Here is a 12,955-nt window from a genome sequence, read left to right on the forward strand (position 1 = left end):
GTGAAATCAAAAAAACCTAACAAATACTTTCTAAAAACAATAATTCTAATTTAGCTACATAAAGGGAAAATTTGAGCTTTTTTAAGCCTTCAACATTAAATACTTTTTATTGTTTCATGAAACCAATGTCTATAGAGATTTGAAATAGTTGAAAGGTCTCCGTAAAAAAACTCAGAGTGAGAACTCTGTCTTTGTTTCTATTTTTATTTTCTTCCAGGTTTCGTCAACTTACACTTCCGCTTCTAAATCCATGTTTGTTTTCACCCATAGACATGCATATAACTATTAACATTATATCTATTATTCTGTATATTTTCACCTCTTTGAAGAGATTGCTGCGTGGAAAAGATTGATTTTAATGTTGTTTGACTTTATTATTATTATTTTTGCTATTGCCGTTAAATCCCAAACTCATTAGGGTAAAACATTTTGAGGTAAGATATTGGTTATTAAATTTTTTTTTTTCAAAGATTCAGCAGATTTGGTTACTGTTTACCGGCTAAATTTTTTGCAATTTTACTTGTGTTTTTGAAAATTTTTATTTTTATTATCTACACTTCCTAATTTGAAAAGTAACCTGGGGAAGGAATGGTTAAAAATGAACATACTGATCAAGATGGCATTTTTTTCTTCTTCTTCTATCTTTTAAAAAAGAAAAATCCTGGAAAAAAATAATTAACAAAAGTTAATTATCAAAAATAACTATGGATCTGTCATCCTGGACTTGCACCATGTTGGAAGCATAGAAAAACTGGGCTTTGTTATTATTATTATTGTTTTTTTTTTTTTTTTTATGGGAGTTTTCTTGGGACTTCCAAGTGTTCTGCTGCTGCACTTTCTAGTGTTTCCTTTTGCCATCCAGGTCAGTGTGAGTTGGATGAGGAAGGGTAGAACTGAAGTTAAATCATGTGTGACTCATGGGGTCATTTACTGTGGTAACTCCTCAAAGCTGTAATGAAAATCACATTGAAAAAATAACAAACCTTTTAAAGTATACGAACTACATTTACTTAGATAACATCCTGCGTGTCCATCATTGCACCTATGAGCTGTATGTCTTCGGATGATTCTGGGTGTTGGAAAGGAAAAGCAGTTGAGCCATGCAACCTTGTGCAAGCTCAAGGGGTGCCTACATGGTTTCTTGCTAATTATACTTTTAGAGGAAATGTAGTGCGGACTGTTGTAAGTCTTCAAAAGAGAAGTTATTTCCTGTTGCCATAGCAACAGTAACATCACATATCAAAGCGCAAATCTTTGCCGCATTCATGAACCCTGTTTAGGTCTTTATTTGGTCTAGTCTGCTCATTCATTCTGAGTTTATTCTTAGCTAGAAACATGATGTATGACAACAAATGCTTGTTAGGCATTGATTGGATGAAGCACAATTTTCAGCAAATGTGTTGTTCCTTTTTTCTATTGTGAATTTTTTAACTGATTTACTGAACAAACATTGTATTTTATTCATTCTTCAAAGCTTTAAACAAAGTTATTTTGTCATTTAGGGGAAGTAAGCATTGCAGGAGAAGCAGAAAATGTTATGAGTTTGTGAAGATTTCTATGGGAGCAGAAACTCTGAGACTAGAAATTGGAAACTGAGCAGCACAAACATGCAATTTAACAAATAACTCAAAAAAAAGAAGAAAAGAAAGAGTAGAAAAGAATGCATCATAGTATCTAAGAGTGCTTTCGGGATATCGAATGTGGATTCACCTTTGGTCCTAATGTTTACCTCAATTCAAAGAGGTGGGAGATTTCCGTTTTTTAAAGCTGCTGAACCGCCCTCATGAGTGACTTGTAATTTTGACTTAGTCAACCAGGACAAGTTTGAACATGTCAATGGCTCAGCCAAAAGTTTCTTGAGCCTTTGTTCACTGTGGTCACATGCGGCCACATGCAAGGTCACATGTGGATGATTTAGGTTCCAGGAAACTGAGTGCAGTCTGCTAAAACTCACCATAATCTTTTCACATCTGAAGAGAGCAGCCAATGTGCTCCTCTACAAACCAATTATTTGCACTTAACGCTGACTAATCTTTATGTGCTGCCAAATTTAGTCTTCTCTTAAAGTTTTCTAAAATGTTTTTTCAGAAATTCCTCTCTTTGACTTTTCATGTGCAATCGTCATCTTTGATCACGTGCAAGATTTTGTTATGATCTGGATTAGTGATCATCTGATGGGCAGATCAGTCTATCATTCTCCTCTTGTGTTCTCCTTTTCAGTTCTAAAAATGTTTTGTATTGACACAAATTGTCATTTACAAGCACTCTCTTATTTCCGTAACACAAAACATTGCAAGATATTTAACAAATAAAACTACATTTAAAAATAAGAATTAAACATTTTAATTACGATATTTCAAATGTTTAACTTGATACTGATTTTAGATAAGTTCATTAATAAAAACATGCTTATGTTCAATATATAAAACTGTGTGTGTTTATATAGTACAATACTATAAAGAATATAAGACAGAGTTATTTTTGGTTTGTTTTTTTTAAATAATCATTCAGAAAACATTTAGGCTTTTTATAATAAATGTTTTCAATTTTTTACATAAGTCTGTGCGCATGCGTGCGTTTTTGCAGCACCTGTTGTCAAAAGGAATGCTCCGCTCCCCTTCCTTAAATGGTCATACGAGCGTCTACAGGAAGTTGTTGTCACTTTTATTATTGTCGTATCTAGAAAGATTAGTTCCTAGCCATTTAAAATAGGTTTAAATTGTTTTTTCCTTACAGAAATAAGAAATATATATATACACTTTAAACAAAATATGTAGCTTGATCTGAATTTATTTTATCATTGTTTTTAGTTTCATTTAAGAATTCTTGGTTTGCGGTTTCTACCGGAATCACCGTCACTGCGTTCCTTCTGCTTCCGGACTGAGAGAACAGCCGTGGTTTTATTTTCTCTGGGAAAATGCAGGTCGGTAAAACTTTGTTATATGTTGAAAAACTTCGGTTTACGTTTCTTAGCCAAGCCGTAACACAGAAGTATACTATATGTAGTTCAATTTTTATGGACACATGTAGAGTTTAAGCGGAACCGGGCGTATCAGCACGTTCTGCTCTGCTTATCCTTCCTGATGGATTTTTATTTCCCTTTTACCCAACAGCATGAAACTGACACTGCTGTTTAATTTAGAAACATAAGAGTTGTTGGAAGTACAAATGATATATTTTTGTTGTTACATGAAGTGAGATTTTTTGTGTGTGTTAGCTTGTTAGCAGCAAAAGCTCAATTTGTCTTATTCCACTTTTTGATGATGTCATATCCTGTTTGTTTTCTTACTCTAAACACTGTTTAATCTGTATAGCAGAGGAGTACATATTAAATTCCATTATGACTTTAGTATATTTTATTCTTTAGGATCCAAATGAAGACACAGAGTGGAATGATATCCTGAGAAAAAAAGGAATTCTTCCCCCTAAAGAGGATCCTAAAGATGAGGAAGAGGATGCGCTGGCCGTCCAGCAGCAGCAACAGTCTGTTGGTAAGACACGTACATTAAAAAGATAGTTTGATTTCACATATTGTTTTTAAACTACCACCCAAATTTTTTTAATTCATGTTATGTTGTAATTTTTGGCAACATTAGTTGTATATTTGCAAATCAACAGAAACTTTTGTCCCTTTTCCCCCCTTTGACTAGTTAAAACTTATGAAAGCATGACACTAGAAGAACTGGAGGAAAATGAAGATGAGTTTGGTGAGGATGATGAGGCTGCCATTGAGATGTACAGGTAAGAGAGGTGAAGCAGATCTGAGGTGATCTTAGTCTCAGAGATCACACAAACTACCACTAACTTTAAGATAATAATTGTAGGATGTCATAGACGACCACGATTTGAAGACCCACTGCAAGGAAAATCATGTTTTTGACATGTTCATGTGGCATTTCTCTCATAATGATAGACATGCATGAAATAATTTAAGATTAAAGGTGCATTTCTGAGTATTTCTTTGTTCAAATCCTGTTTGATTTGGAGCAGATGAAAACCAGAGGTTTGAATAAGCTCAGATTTGTGACACAACATCAGGTTTGTGATGCAGCAACTGCCATAAATGGGCCAGTCTCCTTTCTCTGCTTCAAATCTGAAGCATCCACTTGCAGACAAATAGATTCATTAACTTCCTAATTTTCCATGCCTGAGCTGCCATTTGGCTCAAAACTATATAAGCTACTGAGAGAGAGTGTAAACAAAGGAATACTGGGAAAGTAGTGCCCACAACTAAAATCAAATAAGTTGAAGAAAATACGACTTTAAATATGACACAGGCTTTTTGATTATGGCTAAACAGCGTAATCATGATTAAAAGACCAATAGGAAAGATTTTATAATAGAAAAAAATATAGTTGGAGTGGGACTTTGAGGTTCAGATCACATTAGTAGGTCAAAGGCTTCATTTTGGTCAGTTTTTCATTTTTGCAAATCTATTACTAAGCTTTTATTTAAAGCTATCTTTTTGTTGTGTTACATTTGATTAACCCTTACAATATTTTTATTGGTAGGAGTTTCTTTTTGTCTAATAAATTATTGAATATTAAATTACTGATTTTTTTTAAGTAAAATTCTTGCCAAAATCCCGTGAAATTAATCTATTGTCTCATACGGTCAGACATGTAAACATGTAGGGGGAAACCTATTACACATTGGGACTTAATGTACCTTCTGTATGTATATTAATGTGAGCCGTCTTTCCTCACAGACAGAAGCGTCTTGCAGAATGGAAAGCAACTCAGATGAAGAACATATTCGGGGAGGTGGGGGAAATCTCTGGACAGGATTACGTCAAAGAGGTCAATACGGCTGGAGATAGCATCTGGGTGGTGTTACACCTCTACAAACAGGGGTAAGCTGTCAAAAGTATCACAGGAACACAAGTAACAGACATTGGCTTTTCTGTGGGTGAGGGGGTCTCGTAAAACCACCTTCAGTGTATGCTGTGAAAAGGGTTAGGATGATTGAGATTTAAATACATGGAAATACATAAACATGATAACAAGGAAAAAATATTTGTGTATAAATATGTATATATATATATATATATGTTGTTATAGCATAAACATAATTATACTGTATGGCCTGGATTTGCTTGCCCCTGGTAAAAGGAGCAGAGATGCTAAAATGAAATTTTCTGGATTTGTTTTTGGGAATTAAATTGTTGGCAGTTTAGGAGTTTATTGTATTTATAACAACAGATGTGTGAATTTTAAAAAATGTGCTTTATATCAAAGTTCTCACTTAAACCTCATAGATGCTTTCATGCACAATGAAGTGCATGGGGGAAAAAAGTGTTAAAAGTTGTTTAGAAACTATAAATGCATGTTTCACTTTTCATTTGAGAATCATTTTATTGAAGATAAAGCGATATATGAAGTTAAACTTCAGCTTTTTACAAATCAAGATGAACTGCATTTGTTTTGTTTTTTTTACATTTCACATTGTTTTCAGGCAGTCTCTGTGTAGTATCATTAAAGTAACACTTTTTCATTCCACCAGCATCCCCCTCTGCACCCTCATCAACCAGCACCTAAGCACACTGGCTCGAAAATTCCCCCAGACGAAGTTCCTCAAGTCCATCTCCACCACCTGCATCCCCAACTACCCCGACCGCAACCTGCCCACGATCTTCATCTACTTTGAGGGGCAGATGAAGGCGCAGTTCATCGGTCCTCTGGTGTTTGGAGGCATGAACCTCAAAGTTGATGGTAAGGAGTCGCTATAACACCCCCACAGCTCCCCTCAGTGGTGTTCCCTCCTAATATGCATGCTTACCACTTTGTTGATAATGCTAATCATCCATGTCCATTTTTATAATTAGCAAATATAAGTTAAGTTTTGTAACCTTTGTTGGTATTTTGCCAAATTTGTTTTAATTATTTGCAGTTTTGTTTATTAAAAAAAACACTTGTATTATTTGTGTTCTTAAAAGTTGATAAAATATTGTCTTCATTAAATGTTATTTTTAAGATGGGAATTTAAATTGTAAACAATTTTTAGCTTTTCCTTTTGTCCTGGCTGAATATCTTTTGAATATTTTACACAAACAAGTGTTTTTAGATTTTAAATGTGTTGATTACGTGTTTTATCATTTATCCAGAGCTGGAGTGGAAGCTTTCTGAATTCGGGGCGGTAAAGACGGATTTGGAGGAGAACCCGAGGAAGCAAATAGAAGACAAACTAATGTCATCAATCAAAAACTCGCTTCCTACACGAAAGGACAGTGACTCTGAGGATGACGAATAAATGGGAAAAAGTCGTGAAACAAACCAGAGATAACCGCATGGTCCACACGGCTGCCTGGAAGCATTGGTGCAGAGAGGAGAAAGTGCTTCTCTTTCACCAGAAAGTTCATATTTATAACTGTAGGTGGCGATCAACCTGCTCTAAGGCGCTTGTTGAGTCTTTGTATTGCCAAAAATCACCTGTCATGTATGTTCATGTTAAAACATGTTCTGAGGGAGCCACCAAACAAGAACTGTAACCTTTTTTTTAATGACATCACAGTTTGGTCACAAAAATATACATAACATTTAATTCACCTTTTTTGCCTCAATGATATTTTTCCTAAACTCTCTTTATTTGGTATCACTGCTGATTATAAAGGACTTGCTGAAAAATGATTTACAGTTTGTGTTTTTCGCTAATCTCATTTCAACGCAGCATATCAGTCTCATGGCTACGAGGGTGGCATCAGGAAGCATTAACACGCATGGCAGTCATGGCTGTGCAGTTCTATTTTTTTCCATCTTTACACACAATTTATTAACGAAAAGTTGTTTCCATCTGGAAGGAGTAGTCAGGTGCTGCATATGGCTTGTCATCGGTTGATCATCCAGCTGCTTTTCTTTAAAAATAATCTCACTATCGATTTTGTTTTTCTTTACAACATCCCCTCCGGCAGGCCTCGAATCTTCTGTTTAATTAAAAAGAGAGAGGAAAAAAATAAGTCAGTGTGCAAATTGAGCCAATGCAGTGATTGCTTTTTAAGTGATGTATACAGGATTTATCTTAATTATCCTTCACCACCTGAAAAGGTTAAGTCTGTGCAGGCAGAAGAGAAACAGTATCACGTCTTTAACGTCCATTCATAATTTGAAGTTCTCCACATTTCTCAGATCAATTTATAAGGTAAAAATGAGAATATTTCACAAGTGTCTTATATAGGGATGAGTGAATTTGAATTAAAAAATGAGAAATTGACATTTGAAAAGTAAAACTGGAGCATACATTTGTGAATCTGCATACTTTATTTAAAAAAATTTGGAAAGAATTTATCTTATTTTTAGAAGAGGCTTCCTGTTTATAAAGTTTTACAACTGCTAAAACCTACAGAAGCAGAAAATAGACTCTTTTACTATTTTTTTTTTAATTTTTTTAAAATAATTTTCTATCAAAGAAAATGAAGAAATATACTGTAGCGTTCCAATCTCCCTTTCCCGCTCCAAGACACTGAAACTATACCTGTTTTAAGTCTCTTTATTTTCTGGTTAACAAAAATACTCCCTAAAAGCTTTTTTTTTTAATTAGTAGATACAGATTTCTTAATTCTGGCCCATGCACCCCCCCTCTCCCTTTATTTCACCAAACCCATCCATCCATCTTCTTGACCGCTTTGTCCCTTTCGGGGTCGCGGGGGTGCCGGAGCCTATCCCGGCTACTGAAGGGCGAAGGCGGGGTTCACCCTGGACAGGTCGCCAGTCTGTCGCAGGGCCTCAATCACACACACATTCACTCTCACATTCACACCTAGGGGCAATTTAGAGTCACCAATTAACCTATGAAGCATGTTTTTGGACGGTGGGAGGAAGCCGGAGTCCCCGGTGAAAACCCACGCATGCACGGGGAGAACATGCAAACTCCACACAGAAAGGTCCCAGCCGGGATTCGAACCGGGGCCTTCTCGCTGTGAGGCAAGAGCGCTAACCACTGTGCCACCGTGCAGCCCACTATTTCACCAAACCCCCCAAACAAATAGGTTGAATGACAGAACCCTGGGCTGCATGGTGCGTACACTGACCTCCAGACATCAGATTTCTCCAGCTGTTTATGTTGTTAACCACCAAATTAAGAGGCTTAAAACAGATAAAGTCTGTGTGGGAAAAGGAGAGAGGGACGCTACAGTATGTTCTTCATTATTGAAATGAAATGCGTTTTCTCGTGAAAACAAGATAGTGGATCTTGCTATCACGAGAAAACGATCCAAAAAAAAGTCTGGCGCGCTGTTAGCTTGTGGTATATGCCCAAGTATTTGCAATGTTCTCACCAGAAGTACCACCTTTTTCTTTCTTCTCTGAGAGAGCTTTGGTGAGAGTCGCATCAGAGGGTGAACGGAGTGAGACTGCAGAAGGAAGAGAGAAGCAGGTTAAATATGGAAGACTGACAAAAACACCAGTTACATACTTGTTTTTTTTTTTATTTTAGCAAGCTGGCTTTTTAACATATGTTCCATATCCTCTTTCGCTTTAAGAATTTCACTTTTAAGTGATAAAAGATAAAAATGTGTATTTTTTTTAAAAACATAACTCATAGACAAGATGGACCAAAAAAAACAACTCACGTAACGGTTATTCAATTGTTTTCTACTGACCTCATGCTGTACGGCTCCGAGAGAGTTGCGTGCTTTGGAGTAATGAAACAGGAACTATGAAAAGGAACATTTTCAGAGTCAACTATTGTTGGAAGCACATGTGCAAGATCAACATTAATAAAAAAGCAAAACCTACCCTTTTGAAAATATTCTGGACTTGCTCCTGTGAGGAAAGACAGTTTCACATTAGTTGCACAAGTAGAAATAAAGGATTAAATCATTTGAGTGGCCCAATACATATTGTTGCTCTTATCCATGTATTCTTACAGTTGCTACTTTCAGTGAAGTCTTGTGTTGGTCTTCAACCCTGTGGTTAATAGTAACATTTAACACTCACAAGTTTATTAAAATTTTGATTCATTTCAACTATGCTAATACAAACCACCACAATGAACAAACATTCAATCCAAACATTCAATATTTTCTAATCAAATGTGTTTAAAGAGTCAGGTCAGACTGACCCTTTAACAGGAAGAATCCTCCAGGAGGATTAGACTTTAAAAGGCCAGACAGCTGCCTTAACAGGACTGCAAAAATATGACCCCAAAACACTGGAACATCTGCAACAAAACTACCTAAAAGCTCTTTTTTTTGCAAACATTTTGAAGTTATTTTAAGAAAGTGAACAATTTAACTTTCTTCCACAGCCGCTTAATCCATTAGAAAATCATTCCAAGCACAACTTCTCCTCACAGGATGTTCCGGTTCTTTCTTTCAGCACCAACTTTAAACCTGCGTGTTTTGGTGCATCTTCAGCCACAACACACCAAATCCAGAAAACAACAACCAGCAAATTAAAGGAAAACCACTCGATAGTCTTTTGGGTGCAAAACGGTACAAATGAGTAACAATCTTTCCTTTTCGGATATAATAAATTGCCAACAAAAGGACTTAAACTGAGCATTAAACTAATGCTTAGATTTAAATGTAGGATTTAAGCCCAACTCTTACTGCTTTTAGAAGTTTTGTTGTCCAGAAATAGAAATATTTTCAGATATTTTGGACTACCAGAACCACAGAGGAACAGGCAGAACTGCGTTTACTCTCATATGCATTTAAAGCTATAATGTGACAAATGGGAAAAACACTACACGAAATGAGCTACCTAAATAAACCTCGCCTGAACAGAATAAAAACAAATTTAAGTGAGATAATCTCTTTTGTTTTCCTCGTTCCTCTCTCTGTCTTTGTTCCTTTCCTGCAGTCTTGACAGCAGTTAAATATGCATGCAATTAAACTTGACTGGAATGCTCCGGATTAATGTTTATGTTGTCTAGGCGATTACGGTTTTACGTTGGGCCTATAAGTGATATACAGGTCATCTCGGTGCAAAAGAGATTTTTTTTTTCTTTTTTGCTCACCTCATTTTGGTCCCTCCACAACACATTACTCAGATCGTCACTGCGGATGCCTCGCACCTGCAGACAGTCCAATTATTTATGGCTTCATAACGGACAATAATACAATATAAAATCTTTTTAGAGGAAAACATAAAGCGGTCATAATGAAAATCGATGTTTTTCAAACCTCCTGTCACTGCAGGTTTAGTTTATTGCGTAACACAAATATTAGAACTTAAATCATGTTGTGGATCAAAACAAACCGCCATTTTTGACTAATGATGTGTACAAAAACACTTTACGCTGCAGGAAGTAGTAGTCAAAAACTGAGTTTATAGAGAAATGAAGCTGTTGTTTGGGAAACAGAGTGAATGACGCTGCAGTGCTGGAGGGATGATATTAGTGTGGATAGATGTGGATTATAGGAGAGTGTTTGTTACCTTTTGCAACGCTGTGCCATCTTCCCATTGATTGAAAGGACTTGCCTCTAGAAGGAAAATAACAAACATGAGGACAAAAGTTTTTCCTTATAATCTCCCCATAAGAATATCAAAAAATAAAAGCTTTATCTTCTACCAAAAGAAGAAATATGTCAGTTTTGAAGAAAACTCCTAAGAAAAAAAAGTATTTCATAAGTAAAAATTTCTTCTCTACGAATAAATAAACAAATTGGAACAAAAACAACAGTAATAAGTATAGATTTGCTTTTTACAAACTTTCTTCCATTAATGGTTTAAAGTGAATCAAAAGCTTTTGAACTTCTGTGACAATATTCAACATTTCTTGGATCTGTTTAGTCATTGACCCCTTATATGAATAAGTGGGTTAAATAAATGGATGAATTGATCTTTTTACCTGGTTGTCATTATTTTAGCCTATTTTCTTTAATTCTTCTATAATTCATTCAATTACAGGTTCAGAAACGAGTTATATCCAGACTCAAACCCTTGACATGACCTGCTACACTTGAAAACCCAATGACTCAGAATAAAAAGGGGCACTCATACCTTTTTATTTTTTAATTAATCCAGACATGACAATAGGACATTCCTAAGAACAATTCTCTGAAAAATAGTACTTAGATTTTTGTTGCTCCTCATCTATCTTATGAAGCGTTTTATATGACATGATTCATCTCTTAAGTGCAGCAATCAATCAAACTAGTACCTGATAGTGTGAATTAAGACTTCTGTAAGTGAAATGGTAAATAACAGCCATCCAGATACATTATTTTAAAGGTCTCTATAGAAAATCATAAAATAAATGTAAAATACATCAATTTTTTAAACAGAAATATGCATTTAAACTCCAATATATTTTATAGATCATTTTATTTAAATCACTATTAAAATAACATTAAATTAACCTAACTGAGGCAGACACTATTTCATTTTTTTCTCTGTTTCTTCTTCTTTTTGGAAAATTTAAATATATACACTTATTATGCTTTATTTCATTCATATTTTCATCACATTTTCCATCAATTAAAGGAAAATTACAGCAAGGGTGCACTTCTAATGTATTAAAAAAAGAGACGTGAAACTTTAAATAAAGATACTTTTTTATAGTTATTAGTTAATTATTAATAAAACTGTAACTCTAAAGCTCCTTCACTTACCTGTTGTTCTTCGGTACCAGAGAAACCCGAATAAAAACAGAAGAAAAACTTGTCGAACACTGAACAGAGTCATATCGCTTCTCTCTCTTGGTTTCTCCAAAGAAAATAGTCTAGATCCGGTTCGGCTCGGTTCGGCTCTGCTCGCGGTGCTTTCCCTGCTCTGACCACCGAATCTTCAACAACAGTTTAAAAGCGCCCAACTTAACCTGGCGTCCTCACAGGTGACCAATCGCATCCCGCAATTAGCAGAAACAGGCGTGCGCATTTCCAGCGCACGTGCCACCCCCGCGCGCGCGCATCACCAGTTCAGTTCATCTTTAGAGCTGTGGGGAATGGGAACACTGGGCTGCTGTGTGCGCTTGCGTCAGGGACATTGTTATAGTTTAAAAGGAAAATAGATCATGACCTCATGACGCACGGCTTAGAGATGCATTCAAGTTTTTTTTTTATTACCTGAAATCAAGATATTTAAAAAAATTTTTTTTTTAGGTATTTGAAATTGTTTGCATCACCTCAGTGGCCATTTAAATCCTTTATTTATTCATTTTCAATTGACAAGGGGAATATATTTATAGGCTAATTATTGTCACCAAACATGTGATTTCCATGTTTTCAAGTAAACAGAAACACAAGGTAAACACTACTTTTAATTTCTGACCACTTAACATCAAAGTCAGAAATGGGGTTAGGTTTTAAAGTACATTATTTAATGAAAAACAGATTTTTTTTAAAAAAAAGACTCACTCCAATAAACAGTGTTTTGGTGTTTTTAACATAGATGGCGGACATATGTAAAGAAAGTTTAGATTAAAATAGTATTTTATGAGTATTTCTTTCAAATCTTGTTAATCAGGAGAAAACAAAAAATGTAGTTTCAAAAATAGCGTATTTATTACATAGAAATTACATTAGGCGGGCCATTGTGATGCATCCACTTGTAGACAAAAAATATCTAAAAATTAGGGGTGTGTATTGACAAGACTCTGGGGTTATGATATGTATTGTGATACAAATGTCGTGACACAACACAGTATTTCACTATTTTTTTCAATTATTATTATTTTTTTAATGTTGATACATTTTTCAAAAATCAATATTGTAAAACACATATTATTGTATCTTATAAACAAGTTGGTTTTACCCAAGCAAGTTCATGGTCCTTTTCCTTTGGTAATTTAAAAAACACTTAAGTGTGAAAAAATAAGACTGAACTACAAGTTTGCTTTTAAAAGTAATTTAATATTGACTTGGCAGTATTTTAAATTGATACAAGTAAAGAGATGAACTCCTGCTGCTCTGCAGAAATTATGTCCTGAAAACTGCAAAAACGTAATGAAAAAAAGCACCGTGAACACCTCTGATGAGTGGAGTGGGTCTTTATCTATTTACAACTTTTAATTGATC

The 12,955-nt window shown here is 35.1% G+C and overlaps 2 protein-coding genes across 2 annotated transcripts; one reads left to right on the forward strand and one right to left on the reverse strand.

The window, feature by feature from the left end:
* The first annotated feature begins 2,785 nt into the window (after positions 1 to 2,785).
* pdcl3 (phosducin-like 3) lies at positions 2,786 to 6,626 on the forward strand. Its single transcript, XM_024286547.2, has 6 exons — positions 2,786 to 2,923; positions 3,368 to 3,491; positions 3,651 to 3,741; positions 4,709 to 4,852; positions 5,503 to 5,711; positions 6,104 to 6,626. Exons 1-6 carry the CDS (start codon positions 2,918 to 2,920, stop codon positions 6,247 to 6,249), a joined length of 720 nt encoding a protein of 239 aa, XP_024142315.1. The 5' UTR covers positions 2,786 to 2,917; the 3' UTR covers positions 6,250 to 6,626.
* Positions 6,627 to 6,731: 105 nt separating this feature from the next.
* On the reverse strand, positions 6,732 to 11,830 carry nms (neuromedin S). Its single transcript, XM_024286548.2, has 7 exons — positions 11,552 to 11,830; positions 10,374 to 10,420; positions 9,955 to 10,011; positions 8,730 to 8,756; positions 8,594 to 8,647; positions 8,270 to 8,344; positions 6,732 to 6,919 (listed from the first exon to the last, which is right to left on the reverse strand). Exons 1-7 carry the CDS (start codon positions 11,622 to 11,624, stop codon positions 6,887 to 6,889), a joined length of 366 nt encoding a protein of 121 aa, XP_024142316.1. The 5' UTR covers positions 11,625 to 11,830; the 3' UTR covers positions 6,732 to 6,886.
* Positions 11,831 to 12,955: the final 1,125 nt, after the last annotated feature.

The sequence above is a fragment of the Oryzias melastigma genome, linkage group LG21 (genome assembly GCF_002922805.2).
Source record: "Oryzias melastigma strain HK-1 linkage group LG21, ASM292280v2, whole genome shotgun sequence".
In the NCBI taxonomy this organism is placed as follows: Eukaryota; Metazoa; Chordata; class Actinopteri; order Beloniformes; family Adrianichthyidae; genus Oryzias; species Oryzias melastigma.